Genomic DNA, 12,111 nt, shown 5'->3' on the forward strand with positions numbered 1-12,111 from the left:
CTTAATCTCAAAAAATACATGTTTTTAACCAATTCAGCACCCTGCCATACAGACATGCGTGCAAGTGTCTTGCAGTCATCCAGTGAGCAAGAAGATAGAGTTTGATCATCAATTACAAGTGCTGAATGAGACTGTCAACCAAAAAAATGCACTGTAAGCCTTGAGCTCGCATACTATGAACGTGTGTATTACCGCTGGCTAAAAATAGCTCATTAAAACCACTGGAACCTAAAATGGATTCAGTCCAAACTACTAACTGTTAATTTAAAAAAGGATTTATTGAAATCACTAAGATAAAGCTGCAGGAGCCAGTTATTCTATGTAAGTTAAGATTTTTTTTAAACTTGAAAAAATTAGTGATCTCACAAAACTGGGCTATGAAGGCAATGATATTTTCTACTCAAATCCATGTGCAGCAAGTGCCTTGAGGCATTCAGGTCCCCGGAGATTGTTTGAAGTGCTTTGGATAGCACAGTTGTAATTTATCCTCCTCTGGAGAACTCTATTTATACAGGGAGGGAAGTGGTGGCGGGGATGGGGTACAAATAATGAGGACTGAAAGAAAAATGCCCCTCTTCTAAAAAAAAAAAAAAAGACAACACAAAACCAGCCAAAACCAGAAAAACCCCACCAAAAAACCCCACCCCTTCTAACCAACAACTAAGGAAGACGTATTTCTTCAAATGCATAATGCAGTGCTGGGACTGTCTTCTACAACACCAAGAACTGCGCTAAAGTAAACGAACCAGCAAAAGCATATGAAACGTTTTACATAAATGCACTCAAGGATTGCACTGGCTGAAGATCATACCAAGTCGTCACTGAAGAACCAGGGTTGTAGCACTGAAGACACAAACTTCCTCTTGCTAGAATCAAGGTTCACATTTGTCCATCATTCACTAGCTCAGAGCATATAACCAAAAATGGTCTAGTACTGTTTAGCATTTCCACTGCAAAATGCACCAGATACCTATGAATTATCCTTAAGACGTGCGATTTCCTTAATGCTTAGACTTGTTCCAATTGCCTGCATTCTTTTAAAACTTAATTAGTTTGTCCATAAAGACCTCTGAAGTTTTAGGACTTGTTATTCTAAAGAAATTATTCTCTTCAAGACAACCCAAAAAATAAAAAGCCGCTACAGAAGAATTGTGTATCGTGGACCTCAGGTAAGGGCAAAGCTTAAAATCGTTAAGTTGTATGAGCCTTATTTTGATGGTGAAAAGGGAATAACCATCAAGTTAAACTCCATAGAAAGTATTTGTAGTATTTCTGTTCTGAAGGGCTGAAGTATGACCATAAGCAGAAGTGGATGTGCAAAGAAGAGTCCAAAGGGATGTCAGCTTGCCGGTACACCGATGCCCTGAGAGAGGAGTTACAAACCTGAAAGAAAGGATCCTGAAACCTGAAAGAAAGGATCCCGAAGGGCAGCAAAGCGAAGGGGAACCCAGACTGCCCCGACTCCGCCGCCCTCCTCGGGGGGGGGGGGGAGCCGGGCGGTTCCGTGCCTGCCCCGCACGGCCCCGGCCCCCCCGTGGGGTGCTCCCCAGCCCCCCGGGGGTGCCGCCGGGCACTCACCGCCACCTGTTGATGCCCACGTTGGAGGAGCCGGCGAACCAGGGGTCCAGGATGTAGACGCAGCGCACCGTGTCGGCGCCCTGGACGCACTCCCGCAGCGCCGGGTTGTCGTGGAGCCGCAGCCCCTTGCGGAACCAGTGCACGGCGTTCACCCCCATCCCGCCGCCGCCACCGGGCCGGGCCGGGCTGGGGGGCGCTCAGCGGAAGCCGCCGCCCGCGGGGCCGCTCATGGCCCGGCGACCGGCTGGGGGAGGGACCCCGGGAGAAGCGGGGCTCTAGGACCCAGCGGAAGCGGCCGCCCGGCGGGGACGCATCTCCCCCGCCGGGCAGAGCGGGGCCGCAGGCACCGGGACCGGGACCGGGACCGGGAGGCGGCCGCGCGCTCTCCTCGTGCCAGCCGCCGGCCGCCGCCTCGCCGCGCGCCCGCCCGGGGCCTCTGCGCCGCCGCCGCGCCGCCGCCCCGCCCCGCCCCGCGCCGCCCGTTGGCCGCCGCCGCCCCCACGTGACCGCCGGCCCTCACGTTTCTGAAGTGTGTTTGCCGCCGCGGGAGACCGGGAGGGGGGGGAGAAGCGCCTCTGCGCATGCGCAGCTCCTACACCACCACCACCACCACCACCCCCCCCCCCAGCCCCGCCCGCCCCCACGGGGAGGGGCCTGGCTTATGTAAGCGCCTGCGTCACGGCCCGGCCCCGGGGCTCCCTCAGTGCCCCCCCGGCTGGGCGCTGGGGCGGGGGCAGCAGCAGCACCACCCCCCATGGACGGCCCTCTGCCGGGCCGGGGTTTCGTAACCGGAGCAATAACCGTGTAAAGCATCGCCCTGCGAGCTGCTCCTCGCCGCGGGCTGAGTAACAGCCGCAGCCGGCGTGCCGCTGTGCCGAAACCCCGCTCGGGTCCGAGCGGGGCTCCCGCGTTGGGTCCGGTCTGAGAAAGGGAAGGAAGGTGAAGGACGCGTTAATCAAAACGTTAATTAAGGTGTCGAATCTCTAGGGACGAGGCTCTCCGAGTTGGTAGGAAGAGAAAATAGGTTCATAGTTAATCAAGGAACTTGCACAGCTAATTAGGCTAACTAACTTAGCACTGACCCTGGTAACAAAAATCAAAAAGCGGGGAGGGGTTAGAAGGGAAAAAAGGTAACGTGAAGGTGTGAAATGACAAAAATCAAATGTGAAAAGTTGAGTATACAATATGTTAAAAGTGCTTTTTAGGTCCCTGTTCTTAACATCGCTGTATGCTGCTATGTCATTCATATTCACAAACACTAACTGTTCTTGAAACTGCAGTTAGAATTATGGAATCATTAGGGGTTGGAAAAGCTCTCCGAGACCATCTGGTCCAACCACCCCCCTACCACCAATGTCACCCACTAAACCATGTCCCTAAGCACCACGTCCAACCTTCCCTTGAACACCCCCAGGGACGGTGACTACACCACCTCCCTGGGCAACCCGTCCCAATGCCTGACTGCTCTTTCTGAGAAGAAATGTCTCCTCATTTCCAACCTGAACCTCCCCTGGCACAACTTAGGCCATTCCCTCTAGTCCTATCACTAGTTATCTGTGAGAAGAGGCCAGATTAGGTAGGAAACAAATCCTGAACTGGTTTTGTGGAGCAGTTTCTTTCTGCAGCAGTTTTCTGTCATGCATAGATCTGACGATTGAAAATGTATTTAGCAATGAAGTGCTTCCAGAAAGAACAGTAATGTTTTTTTCTCTCTGAAGGATTTGAACATGCAGTTCTCAAGTTAGTTTAAAAAAAAATGCTAACATGCCTAGGAATACCTGTCTAGTCTAGAAGTCTTTCGTGTGTCTTCACATGATTTGTTACTCTAAGTTTAGTTGAGAACTGTTGCAGATACAGCTTAAAACACTTAGAGGATGCAGATTCTCACCATCACAGCTCATTTAGCTTTGAAGCACCACCAGCACACCCCTATTAATCCAATGACTGCATATACACGTGTATTGTTGCATTCTGTAATAGGTGCAGTGATCACACGGAAGAAAATACAGAGATAAAAGAGAGGCCTCCCATGATCACATTGGTGTTGCCTCTCACCAGGATTTGTTCCTGAAGAGATTTTCCAGTGTGCTGCTTTCAAAAAGAGTAGAAAAACTAGAAGTAAAGTAGTCTTTAGACTATGAGCAGTCTAATAGTAGAATAGCAGAGTAATAAATCTGATAAATAAATACTAATAGAATAAAATTCCTTTAATAGATGGAATAGCAGAGACTGACACCTCGCTATGAGAAGCATGAGGGCTGATTCCCGCATGGTGTATGTGTATGGTAACTGTTCCAGTACAGGGTGCCAGTCCCCGCTAGCTCTATCAATTCAGCTTCAGTTCTGGATAAACACAAGAAACAGCCCACCTCCGTTACAGTCAGTAGGATCACTTGCTTCCCATGAGAACACAGGCAGTCCAGTATCCGAAGTTTCAAATGTCGATTGCTTTGACACCATAATAGTATTTCAAAATGATCAATTTTCCAAATGAATTTGATTTTTCCATATTTACTGTACTAATTCTCTCTTGAAAGCTGTTTAAATGCAAACGCTTCCTAGCGTTTCCCCTCTAAACATCCCTAATCATAACAAAGCCTATTTTAACCAGTGGAAGAACCTCAGGTGATTTTCCATGACAGGGACCGCGCGATCCAATGCCCCACGCGCGCTGAGAACAGAGCGCGCCGAGGCACCAGCCGTACCCTTCTGAATTCACACCTGTAAGGTGGCAAACCCTCGTTTACTGCAAGCTCAGGTTTCAGAGAGGCACTCCATTGCTATGAAATGTGCCGATTCGAGCGGGTTTCCCTTCCTCCAAGGGATGAAAACACTCCAGGGCAGGGCTGATGGCAGGCAGGGGCACCAGCTACACCTCTCCCACCCGCCTCAGAGCCCCCGCGCTGCATTCGGCGCCTCAACCCTCCGGCGCCCCCCAGGGAACCGGGCCCCTGCCGCCATGTCACGGCCGCGGGGGGTCCCCGGGGGTGTGGAGGCGGCCCCCGAGGGCGGCGGGGGGCCGCCATGGCGGCGGGGCTGCTGGGCGTGCGCGACCCGGCTGCGGCTCGCCCCGCCCGGCGGCAGGGCCCGGCGGCAGGGCCCGGCGGGGCCGCGCAGCGCTCGGCGGCGGGAGGCAGGTGAGGCGCGGGGCGGCGGGCGCGGAGGGGCCGGGTCCCTGCCGGCCGCGTGGGGACGGTGCGCGGCCGGGGAAGGCGGGCGTGGTGGGGGAGAGCTCGCTGTGGGCGCCTCCGGGTGAAGCGCGGCCTGCGCTCCGGGCACGGGGCCGCGTGTGGGAGATCCCCTGCCTGGAGCTGCCGGGGCCGCCTCGCCTCCTCTGTAGCTGTTTTGGAAAGCTCGGCCCCGAGCTCGCGTGGTTTTGTAACCTTTCCTTCTGTCAGCAGGCGTGGAAGCGAAGTGTAGCTGCTTGCTCTTGCAAAGCATTTCTCTACCAAACTACCTGCTGCTGCTCCAGCCTTCTTCACAAGCTGTTCAAATTCAGTCTACACCGCTCTTTTTCTAGGTAGATACTGACTCTTCCTGGTCAATGCAAAGTTCAAGCTAGGCATGGAGTAGTTTCTTACTCAGCAAACCCACTAAGATCTGTCTGTGGTTTGCTGTAATGAGCAGGGTACTGACCAGTGAGCAGGAATAGTTACGCTGTCTGTGCTCTTAGTGTAAAAAAGTTGTGGAAAATACATGGACAAGAGGCTTTTTTTTTTTTTCCAAAATACTCCCACATTTCTGAGTGAAATGAATGGTGAATCACCCAGTTGATTCGAAGTACCCCTTTGCTATAGAAGAAGATACAAGTAGAGTCCCATTAAATAATGAAAATCATAGTACCGCTTGACTCTGTGGGTACAGTTTGCTGCAAGTGGGACTGGTGATAACTTCCAGGCAGACATTTGTTCGCTTCCTCACTGCTGAGGTGACACCTGCTGATAAGGGGGTGCCGCTTGCAGTGAGAGCAAACACTTATCTGGGCTGGCTTTTTTAAAAAAAATCAGTTGATTTGCAATCCCCGCAGCAATATCAGTATCTAAAAAGTTGCAGCGGGTTCCTGCATTCAACGGGAGCAGCAGTCAGCATGAGCTTTAACAGAACTCTGAACTTCTGGAGCAGGTTAAATAGCCAGGAAATGTGATATTGTCACTGACAGTCTCTGAAATGCATTTTGGACACCAAATCATAACTCCTAAGCATCTTCTCTGTTCCTGTAGTACACCATAACATTAAAAACCATTCATCTTGTTTTAATATGTTATAATTTGCTTAATGTTTTACAAGGGTTCCTGAGTATCCCAGTCAAACGTGGTTTAGCAAATAAAATTTTCTTCCTTTTACCATGTTCAGTGTTTGTGCGTGGAAGATTTTTTTTCTTGATGCTAGCAAGGATGACTGTGATGTCAAACAGTTTTAGGCAATATAAAGCTTCTTTTAAGCAAACTTAATAATTTCCATGTCAGGTTTTAGAAAAGCACAATTTACTATATCAGAATTTGGCCTTGTTTTTTTAAAAAGCTCTGTAACTAATTGGTAAAATGACTGTATTTTAAGTGACTACATTACTCACAAGGCAATTTTATTTAATAGCAGGATTACACATTGAAACAAAAATCGTGGTTACTCTTCCAATTTGTACTTTGGAAGCATCATCTGACACCCCAAACAATTTTAACAATACCGTATTTCGCTGTATTTCCAGTTAAGCTGAAGCAATGAAGAAAGCCCTGCTCCTTCAGAGATCACTTTGGCTGGACCTATTGAATTCCGGTCCTATTGAATTCCATAGACCTACTCACAGTTCACAGGCACAGGCGGTTGTACCTCTTCCTATGGAGGAGAGGCTTCGGTTTTCGATCCCTGTGAAACAGCCACATTTTCAGGATACAGAAAGAACAGCACAGGAAAGGTTCGTGACTTACCTCCACTCAGAGCCCTTACGTAGCTACTTGTGAAAATCACTCGTTCAGTGCTGGAGCTCCCTGGACAGCACTTCTCCAGTCACCAAGTTTATGAAGATAAAATTACTAGCCCTGCAGTTACAGCACAAACAGCTTCATTGGGCAGTAAGATTTTGCCTCAGAGGTTTGAAACAACACTAAAAAACAAGCTACAAAAAAACACAGCATTTTGTTATTAATGTAAGCTTGCATGTACTAAATTATTTTTTTGAGTCAATCTATTAGTTTATGATGCTGTAACATAATAAGAGTCTGGATTTAGAAACTGAAAATCATCAACTTAAAAGCAAATAGACATTTTCTTGAGAAAAAGTATTTTACTTCTAGAAAATGTTTAATGCTACTTGGAAACTCAGTGGAGGCTCTGTCACTTAGGTTCTCGAAACAAACCACGTATTTTTCTTGAAAGACAGTCTATAAATGAGGGTCTAGGGGTCTCATAGAGCTGTTCCTGCAATAGGCTTCTTAGTGCATGTTATGCAAGAGTTTGGAGTGGATGATCGTAACAGTCTTTCCTCTCTTAAAAAAATAAGTCTTACTTAATGCTCACGTGGGTACTTTTTGAAGCACACTGTGCTTTGGGAAAAAGCAACTATATAAATAGGATTGCCAAACGCACAAAGTAATTGTATCTCTGCTTTTTTTTTTTATTTTTTTTAAACTTAGAGTGGTTTTAAGCAGCGGCAGCAATTAGTGCGAGTATTTCAGAGACCAGCAGTTCTCACTTCCACACGGTGCTTCCAAAAGGTTGTTATAAAACCGCCACCTAGGAAGTTAAAGATACGCTTGATGACATCTCTGCGTGACTGCTGCAGCAGCTCCTCTGGCCGTCGCGGAGCAGGTGGCACTGCACGTGCTATTCATGGTACCTGGCATTCAGCCTGAGCAGAGCTGGGGTGTTGGGTTCTCCACAGCTGCCCTGTGCTGGGTGTTTGGACCCCAGCTCAGCCACACAGTGGCTGGCAGCGACAGAAATTACCTGGAGACAGAAGGAAGGTGTCCGTGCAGCAGGCAGCTGTAGCAAAGTAGGTGCTGGAAGAGGCAAGGGAAGGCCTGAAGATGATGCACTGTACTTGCTTCCTCCCCCAAAATACCAGTTTAATTATTCAGCCCCAATTAACAGACTCAGCTAGTGAGAAACGCACATACATACAGAACTGGTTTTGATGATTTTTTTCGCTTAATTGCAAGGAGAATGATTTTATAAAGGCTGTGAACTGCTACGGAAGGAGCACCAGGGAGGTTTCTGACACATGGAGGAACAAATCATGCTCTAAACAATGCCTGAGCAGTTAAGCAAATACATTCAGAAGAGCTAAGAAAGGCGTTTAAGCTGTTTTTTCTTATTACTATTCATTTAGGAGAATTACTGTCAAATTAAATCGCATAAAACATTCTTCTAATGCAGTACGAGTGAGCTGTAACGTAATGACACCGTCAGCTGCAGGAAATGGCTGACAGCTTGGTTCTTGTATGACAAGCAAGCAAGCATTTACACAGACGGAGCGCTGCCCCCGTATCAGGTCTGTTGCATCTGCAAGTTATTGTTCCAGTGAGGCATCAGTCAGAACATTAACCTTTCAAAAGTCTTTTTTTCCCCCTCTTCCTTATAGCGTGAAAGCTGAGTTTTGTGCTAATAACAAAAAATACTGTTGAGAGTAATTTCTTTTGCCAGCTCAGTCTAAATATCAATGACTCTGAGAACATTATGAGGTAAAATTTGTGCCTTAAATGTGTTTTCAAAGAATTGTTTCTCTCTCCGCATAGGGCTGCATTCCATGATGTTGAGAGGAGTCGCTCATGGTGCAAGAGATACGTTTACACTCCTGTTGGCAAGATCTCAGTACCGTAACCCTGGATTGAAATTTTTGTCCTTACGGACTGAAGTAAGGAACAGAAGCTTCTTAATACATTCCACATATACAACCGATACAAAATCGAGAGAGGAAAATAAAAAGACCATTGAGAGTCTCTACAGATTGTCGGTCGACGTTAAGAAAATACGCAGACTGAAGGAATGGGTCCTTCTCCAGGAGGTGGCCTACGTTCAAGAAGTTGCTAGCATCTTACAAGAAATGGGAGCAGATGAGACCGCTGTAGCCAGTATTTTAGAACGTTGCCCAGAGGCAATTCTCCGTAGTCCTGCAGAGATAAACGCTCAAAGAGCTCTATGGCAATTAGTATGCCAGAATGAAAAACAGTTGATTAAATTAATAGAGCAGTTTCCAGAGTCTTTTTTTACTACTGGCTATCATGAGAACCAGAAAGCAAATATTCTGTTCTTTCAAGAGCTAGGACTTAAGAATAATATAATCACCAGGTTCTTAACAAGCGCACCCAATATTTTCTACAATCCTGTTGAAAAAAATAAAAAAGTGATAGAGACGTTACAGAGAAATTATTTAAGTTTAGGAGGTTCTGATGCCAACATGAAGGTCTGGATACTGAAGTTACTGAGCCAGAATCCATTTATTTTATTAAATACCTCCACCGCAATCCAGGAGAACTTGGAGTTTCTCCAGAAGAGTGATTTCAGTGACCACGAAGTACTACAGCTGCTGTCAAAACTTAAAGGTTTTATTTTTCAGCTTACTCCGACTACTATGCAGAAGAGCATGCTTTTTTCCAAAAACATCTTTAAGTGCAGCGATCAAGAATTAAAAGAACTAGTGCTGAAATGCCCGGCCCTTCTCTACTATTCTGTTCCAATTCTGGAAGAAAGACTCGGAGGACTGCTGAAGGAAGGAATTTCTATCGCGCAGATTAGAGACACACCAATGGTGCTGGAGTTGACAACACAAATTGTTCAGTACAGAATTAAAAAACTCTCTGCTTTGGGATATAATATAAAGAGTGGAAGTCTAGAAAGCTTAAATGGCACTAAGAAAGATTTTGAAGTCAATTATGGCAAGATACAGTCAAAGAAGGAGAGACCAATGTTTAATCCTGTTGCTCCTCTAAACACTCAAGACTAATTTGAATGCTGTATTTTAAGTTATGCAAAAGAAAACGATCAAAGAGGTCTCGGTTCTCTGATAAGAGCTGAAACAAAAGTCATCTTCACCAGACTGTAGTCCTAGCTGCGCTTTGTCCAGGTGTGGTTTTTATATGCACAACTTCATTATACAATTGTAGCCTTCTAATGCTTCCAGGTAGTGTCGTAGAATCTGGCTATGAGAAAGGTTGATTCATCATGTACATAAAGACTTGTTTATCCCCCAGGGAGCATCTCACATGGCTTTTTGGTTCTGTTACATTTCCTCATCTAAACTGGCCACTAGTGTCTTTGGTTTTTCAGTGCCATCACTGCACACTCCAGCCTGTGGTAGCTCATAGCATAATCTGTACCTGAGAAAGAAGAAGGAAGGTTATTTTTCCACTAGTATTCACCCACCCACTGGTCCACTGACTTCTGGAGATGCTTTTTGAGTTCCTTTCCTAACTGCTGCAGGAAGTGGCTCTAGTTTGTAGATCTGAACTGAAGCAGGCAGCTTCTTGGCTGGCAGGGCCAAGCTGGAGCACAGTCAGAGAATGGGGGCAGAACACGGGTTTTTGTTTAGCAACTGCTGCAGTGAGGCCCTGCTATGTTCATTTACAAACCATAACGCAAAGGAAGTGCAAGACAACCTCCTTGAAATTTCCGAGACTTCAAGACTGACTACTTTTACAAAAGGATTGGGAGCACAAGGAAATACATCTATTGCTATTATATGGTAGTTCATTTCTTCTTTGCTAGCAAGGCAGGGGGAGAGAAGAGGCTAGGGAGAAACTCACAAGGGCCCTAAACAACTGGGGAAAGGAAGAAGCCCCACTGTTACATGGGTGTAACAAAACTCCAGCCTGTAAACTACTGGTGATTAAAAATGACCATCAGTTTTGCAAACAGCTGCCACAGTTTCTAAATATATGGGTGACAACTTCTCAGATATCACTGTACAGATATCACTGTAAGATAACTGTTGATGAGTGCTGGCTTTTAAAATAGTACCTATCCGACAGCATTTAAGTTCTTAGGGGATTTTTATTTATTTTCATGTGTGGTCTGTGAATAATAGTATGAAATAGTAGCCCCATTAAAGATCCTCTCAGTAGAATTAGAGTCAGTGACTTTATGTCTCAAAAAAACAAACCACCACCACCAAAATACCCCACAAGCCTTCCTAAGCAGCTATTCCATACACGCTCCACCTTGACAGCAGGGCGTAAATCAGGCACACACCCCCTGGGCCATTCTCCAAGGTCATTTTTTAGCAGGCGCTTTGGCAGCACGGCCGGGGTGTTCCTTTCTCAAAGAGGAGTTTTAAATTACAGAGGAAAGCTGGTATTGAATTACTTATTTGGAGGGTGGGCTGCACACAACGCTGATTTCATACAGCCGCGAGCTCGGGAAGGGCTGGAAACATCTGGCTGGAGCCGAGCCAGGACGGCGGCAGCCGAAGGTGCGAGCGGAGCCATGGAGGTGGAGGTGAGCACCCCTCTGGTGGGAGCACGCGTGACCGGCGAGAATTCAAGTGACGCTGTCAGCACCATGGTAAGAGCTCGGCTGTCTCACTGAGCCACTTCTCTGCTGACTCTTCCAAAAGAGTTTTCTAAGTTCCTTTTATAAGGATCGTTTTGTAAGAGGAAGCTGGGAGGACTGCCGTATTAAAATTCATGGTCACTAGCCTTTGTCACGTTAGGACTGTAAAAGTTGAGCACCGAAGGACAAAGAGCACGCTATTTGAAGTCGAAAGCCTCCTTCCCCTCAGACACAAGGGGGCATTTCAGTGCTCTGAAGGCATGTGTAATGCAGTCTACTGTAATGATGAACCCCAGAAATGATCAGTGATTTAGGGATGAGAAGGAGACCAAGACATAAGAGAATGTTTTCCATAAAAACAGTCTCAGCATTTCCACAGGTATCTGTTTGTAAAATCCCTGCTACAGCTTATTCCCATCACTTAAAGTACTTCCAGTAGCAGTGGAGAAAACAGGAAAGTGACATATTTCCTTAACAGAGCCACAGCCTGACTTATCCTAAGCTCATTTTCCCTTCTGAATGTTTCAATTCCCCCGCCCTTCCCCTTTCAAACCAAAAGCATGAAGAGAAAGACTTTTTCCATACTAGCAGACCCAAATTCATTCAATCCTTCATTCATAACTCTTTGTCTCTTCCCAGATACATTTATAATGAAATCTCTGGTAAGTCCCAGTTACCAAAACATTTTCTTAGAGACTACTACAGCACTGAAATCTTCTTCCTAAACTCTTGCTGTTACAGTGAATATGAACTGTTTATACTGTTTAATATTTGCACATAAAAGTCCACAGCCCAGCCTTTCTCTACAGAACGAGCAGTCAGGCATACAAGTTGTCTTCATAAACATTTCCCCTTTCGAAATGGGGGGCCACAAAAATAAGTTTGTTTTTTCTTTAAATAAGGTTCCATATTCCGTTCAACTCCCTATGATCTTAAAAGTGGGTATCCCCAACCTTTAGTTCCCAAGAGAAAAAAAAAACACCACAAAAAAGCAGTGAAGAGGATTTTGCATTGTGTCTATGCGCAGACACCACCGCAAAGTGAGGTTTT

The 12,111-nt window shown here is 46.4% G+C and overlaps 2 protein-coding genes across 6 annotated transcripts in view; one reads left to right on the forward strand and one right to left on the reverse strand.

Annotated features, from left to right (window-relative positions):
- The window catches only part of CRY1 (cryptochrome circadian regulator 1), a 37,512-nt gene extending 35,465 nt beyond the window's left edge, over nucleotides 1–2,047 (reverse strand). For 3 of the 4 annotated variants that reach the window (XR_013950639.1, XR_013950640.1, XR_013950641.1), the window contains exon 1: nucleotides 1,579–2,045. Coding sequence is in view for 1 of the 4 variants with exons in the window: in XM_080590557.1 (XP_080446683.1) it covers nucleotides 1,579–1,736 (158 nt within the window). In the remaining 3 variants the exon portion in view is untranslated. Of the gene's footprint in view, nucleotides 1–1,578 lie in introns of all 4 variants that reach the window. The other variant, XM_080590557.1, reaches the window with a different exon arrangement.
- Nucleotides 2,048–3,818: 1,771 nt separating this feature from the next.
- MTERF2 (mitochondrial transcription termination factor 2) lies at nucleotides 3,819–10,251 on the forward strand. Of its 2 annotated transcripts, XM_080590656.1 has the most exons (3): nucleotides 4,607–4,715; nucleotides 4,980–5,098; nucleotides 8,310–10,251. In XM_080590656.1, the coding sequence occupies exon 3, from the start codon at nucleotides 8,321–8,323 to the stop codon at nucleotides 9,515–9,517; it is 1,197 nt and encodes a 398-aa protein (XP_080446782.1). In that variant the 5' UTR covers nucleotides 4,607–4,715; nucleotides 4,980–5,098; nucleotides 8,310–8,320; the 3' UTR covers nucleotides 9,518–10,251. The 2 variants fall into 2 exon arrangements, with proteins under 2 accessions (XP_080446781.1, XP_080446782.1); XM_080590655.1 differs by lacking the exon at nucleotides 4,980–5,098 and having other exon boundaries at nucleotides 3,819–4,715.
- Nucleotides 10,252–12,111: the final 1,860 nt, after the last annotated feature.

This window comes from Anser brachyrhynchus (assembly GCF_964034855.1).
Source record: "Anser brachyrhynchus genome assembly, chromosome: 1".
NCBI classification, from domain to species: Eukaryota; Metazoa; Chordata; class Aves; order Anseriformes; family Anatidae; genus Anser; species Anser brachyrhynchus.

Coding starts and splice junctions, on each gene's coding strand:
- MTERF2 (XM_080590655.1), top strand. CDS start 4,361: ATGAAATGTGCCGATTCGAGCGGGTTTCCCTTCCTCCAAGGGATGAAA. Junction 4,716..8,309: donor CGCTCGGCGGCGGGAGGCAG/GTGAGGCGCGGG, acceptor CTCTCCGCATAG/GGCTGCATTCCATGATGTTG.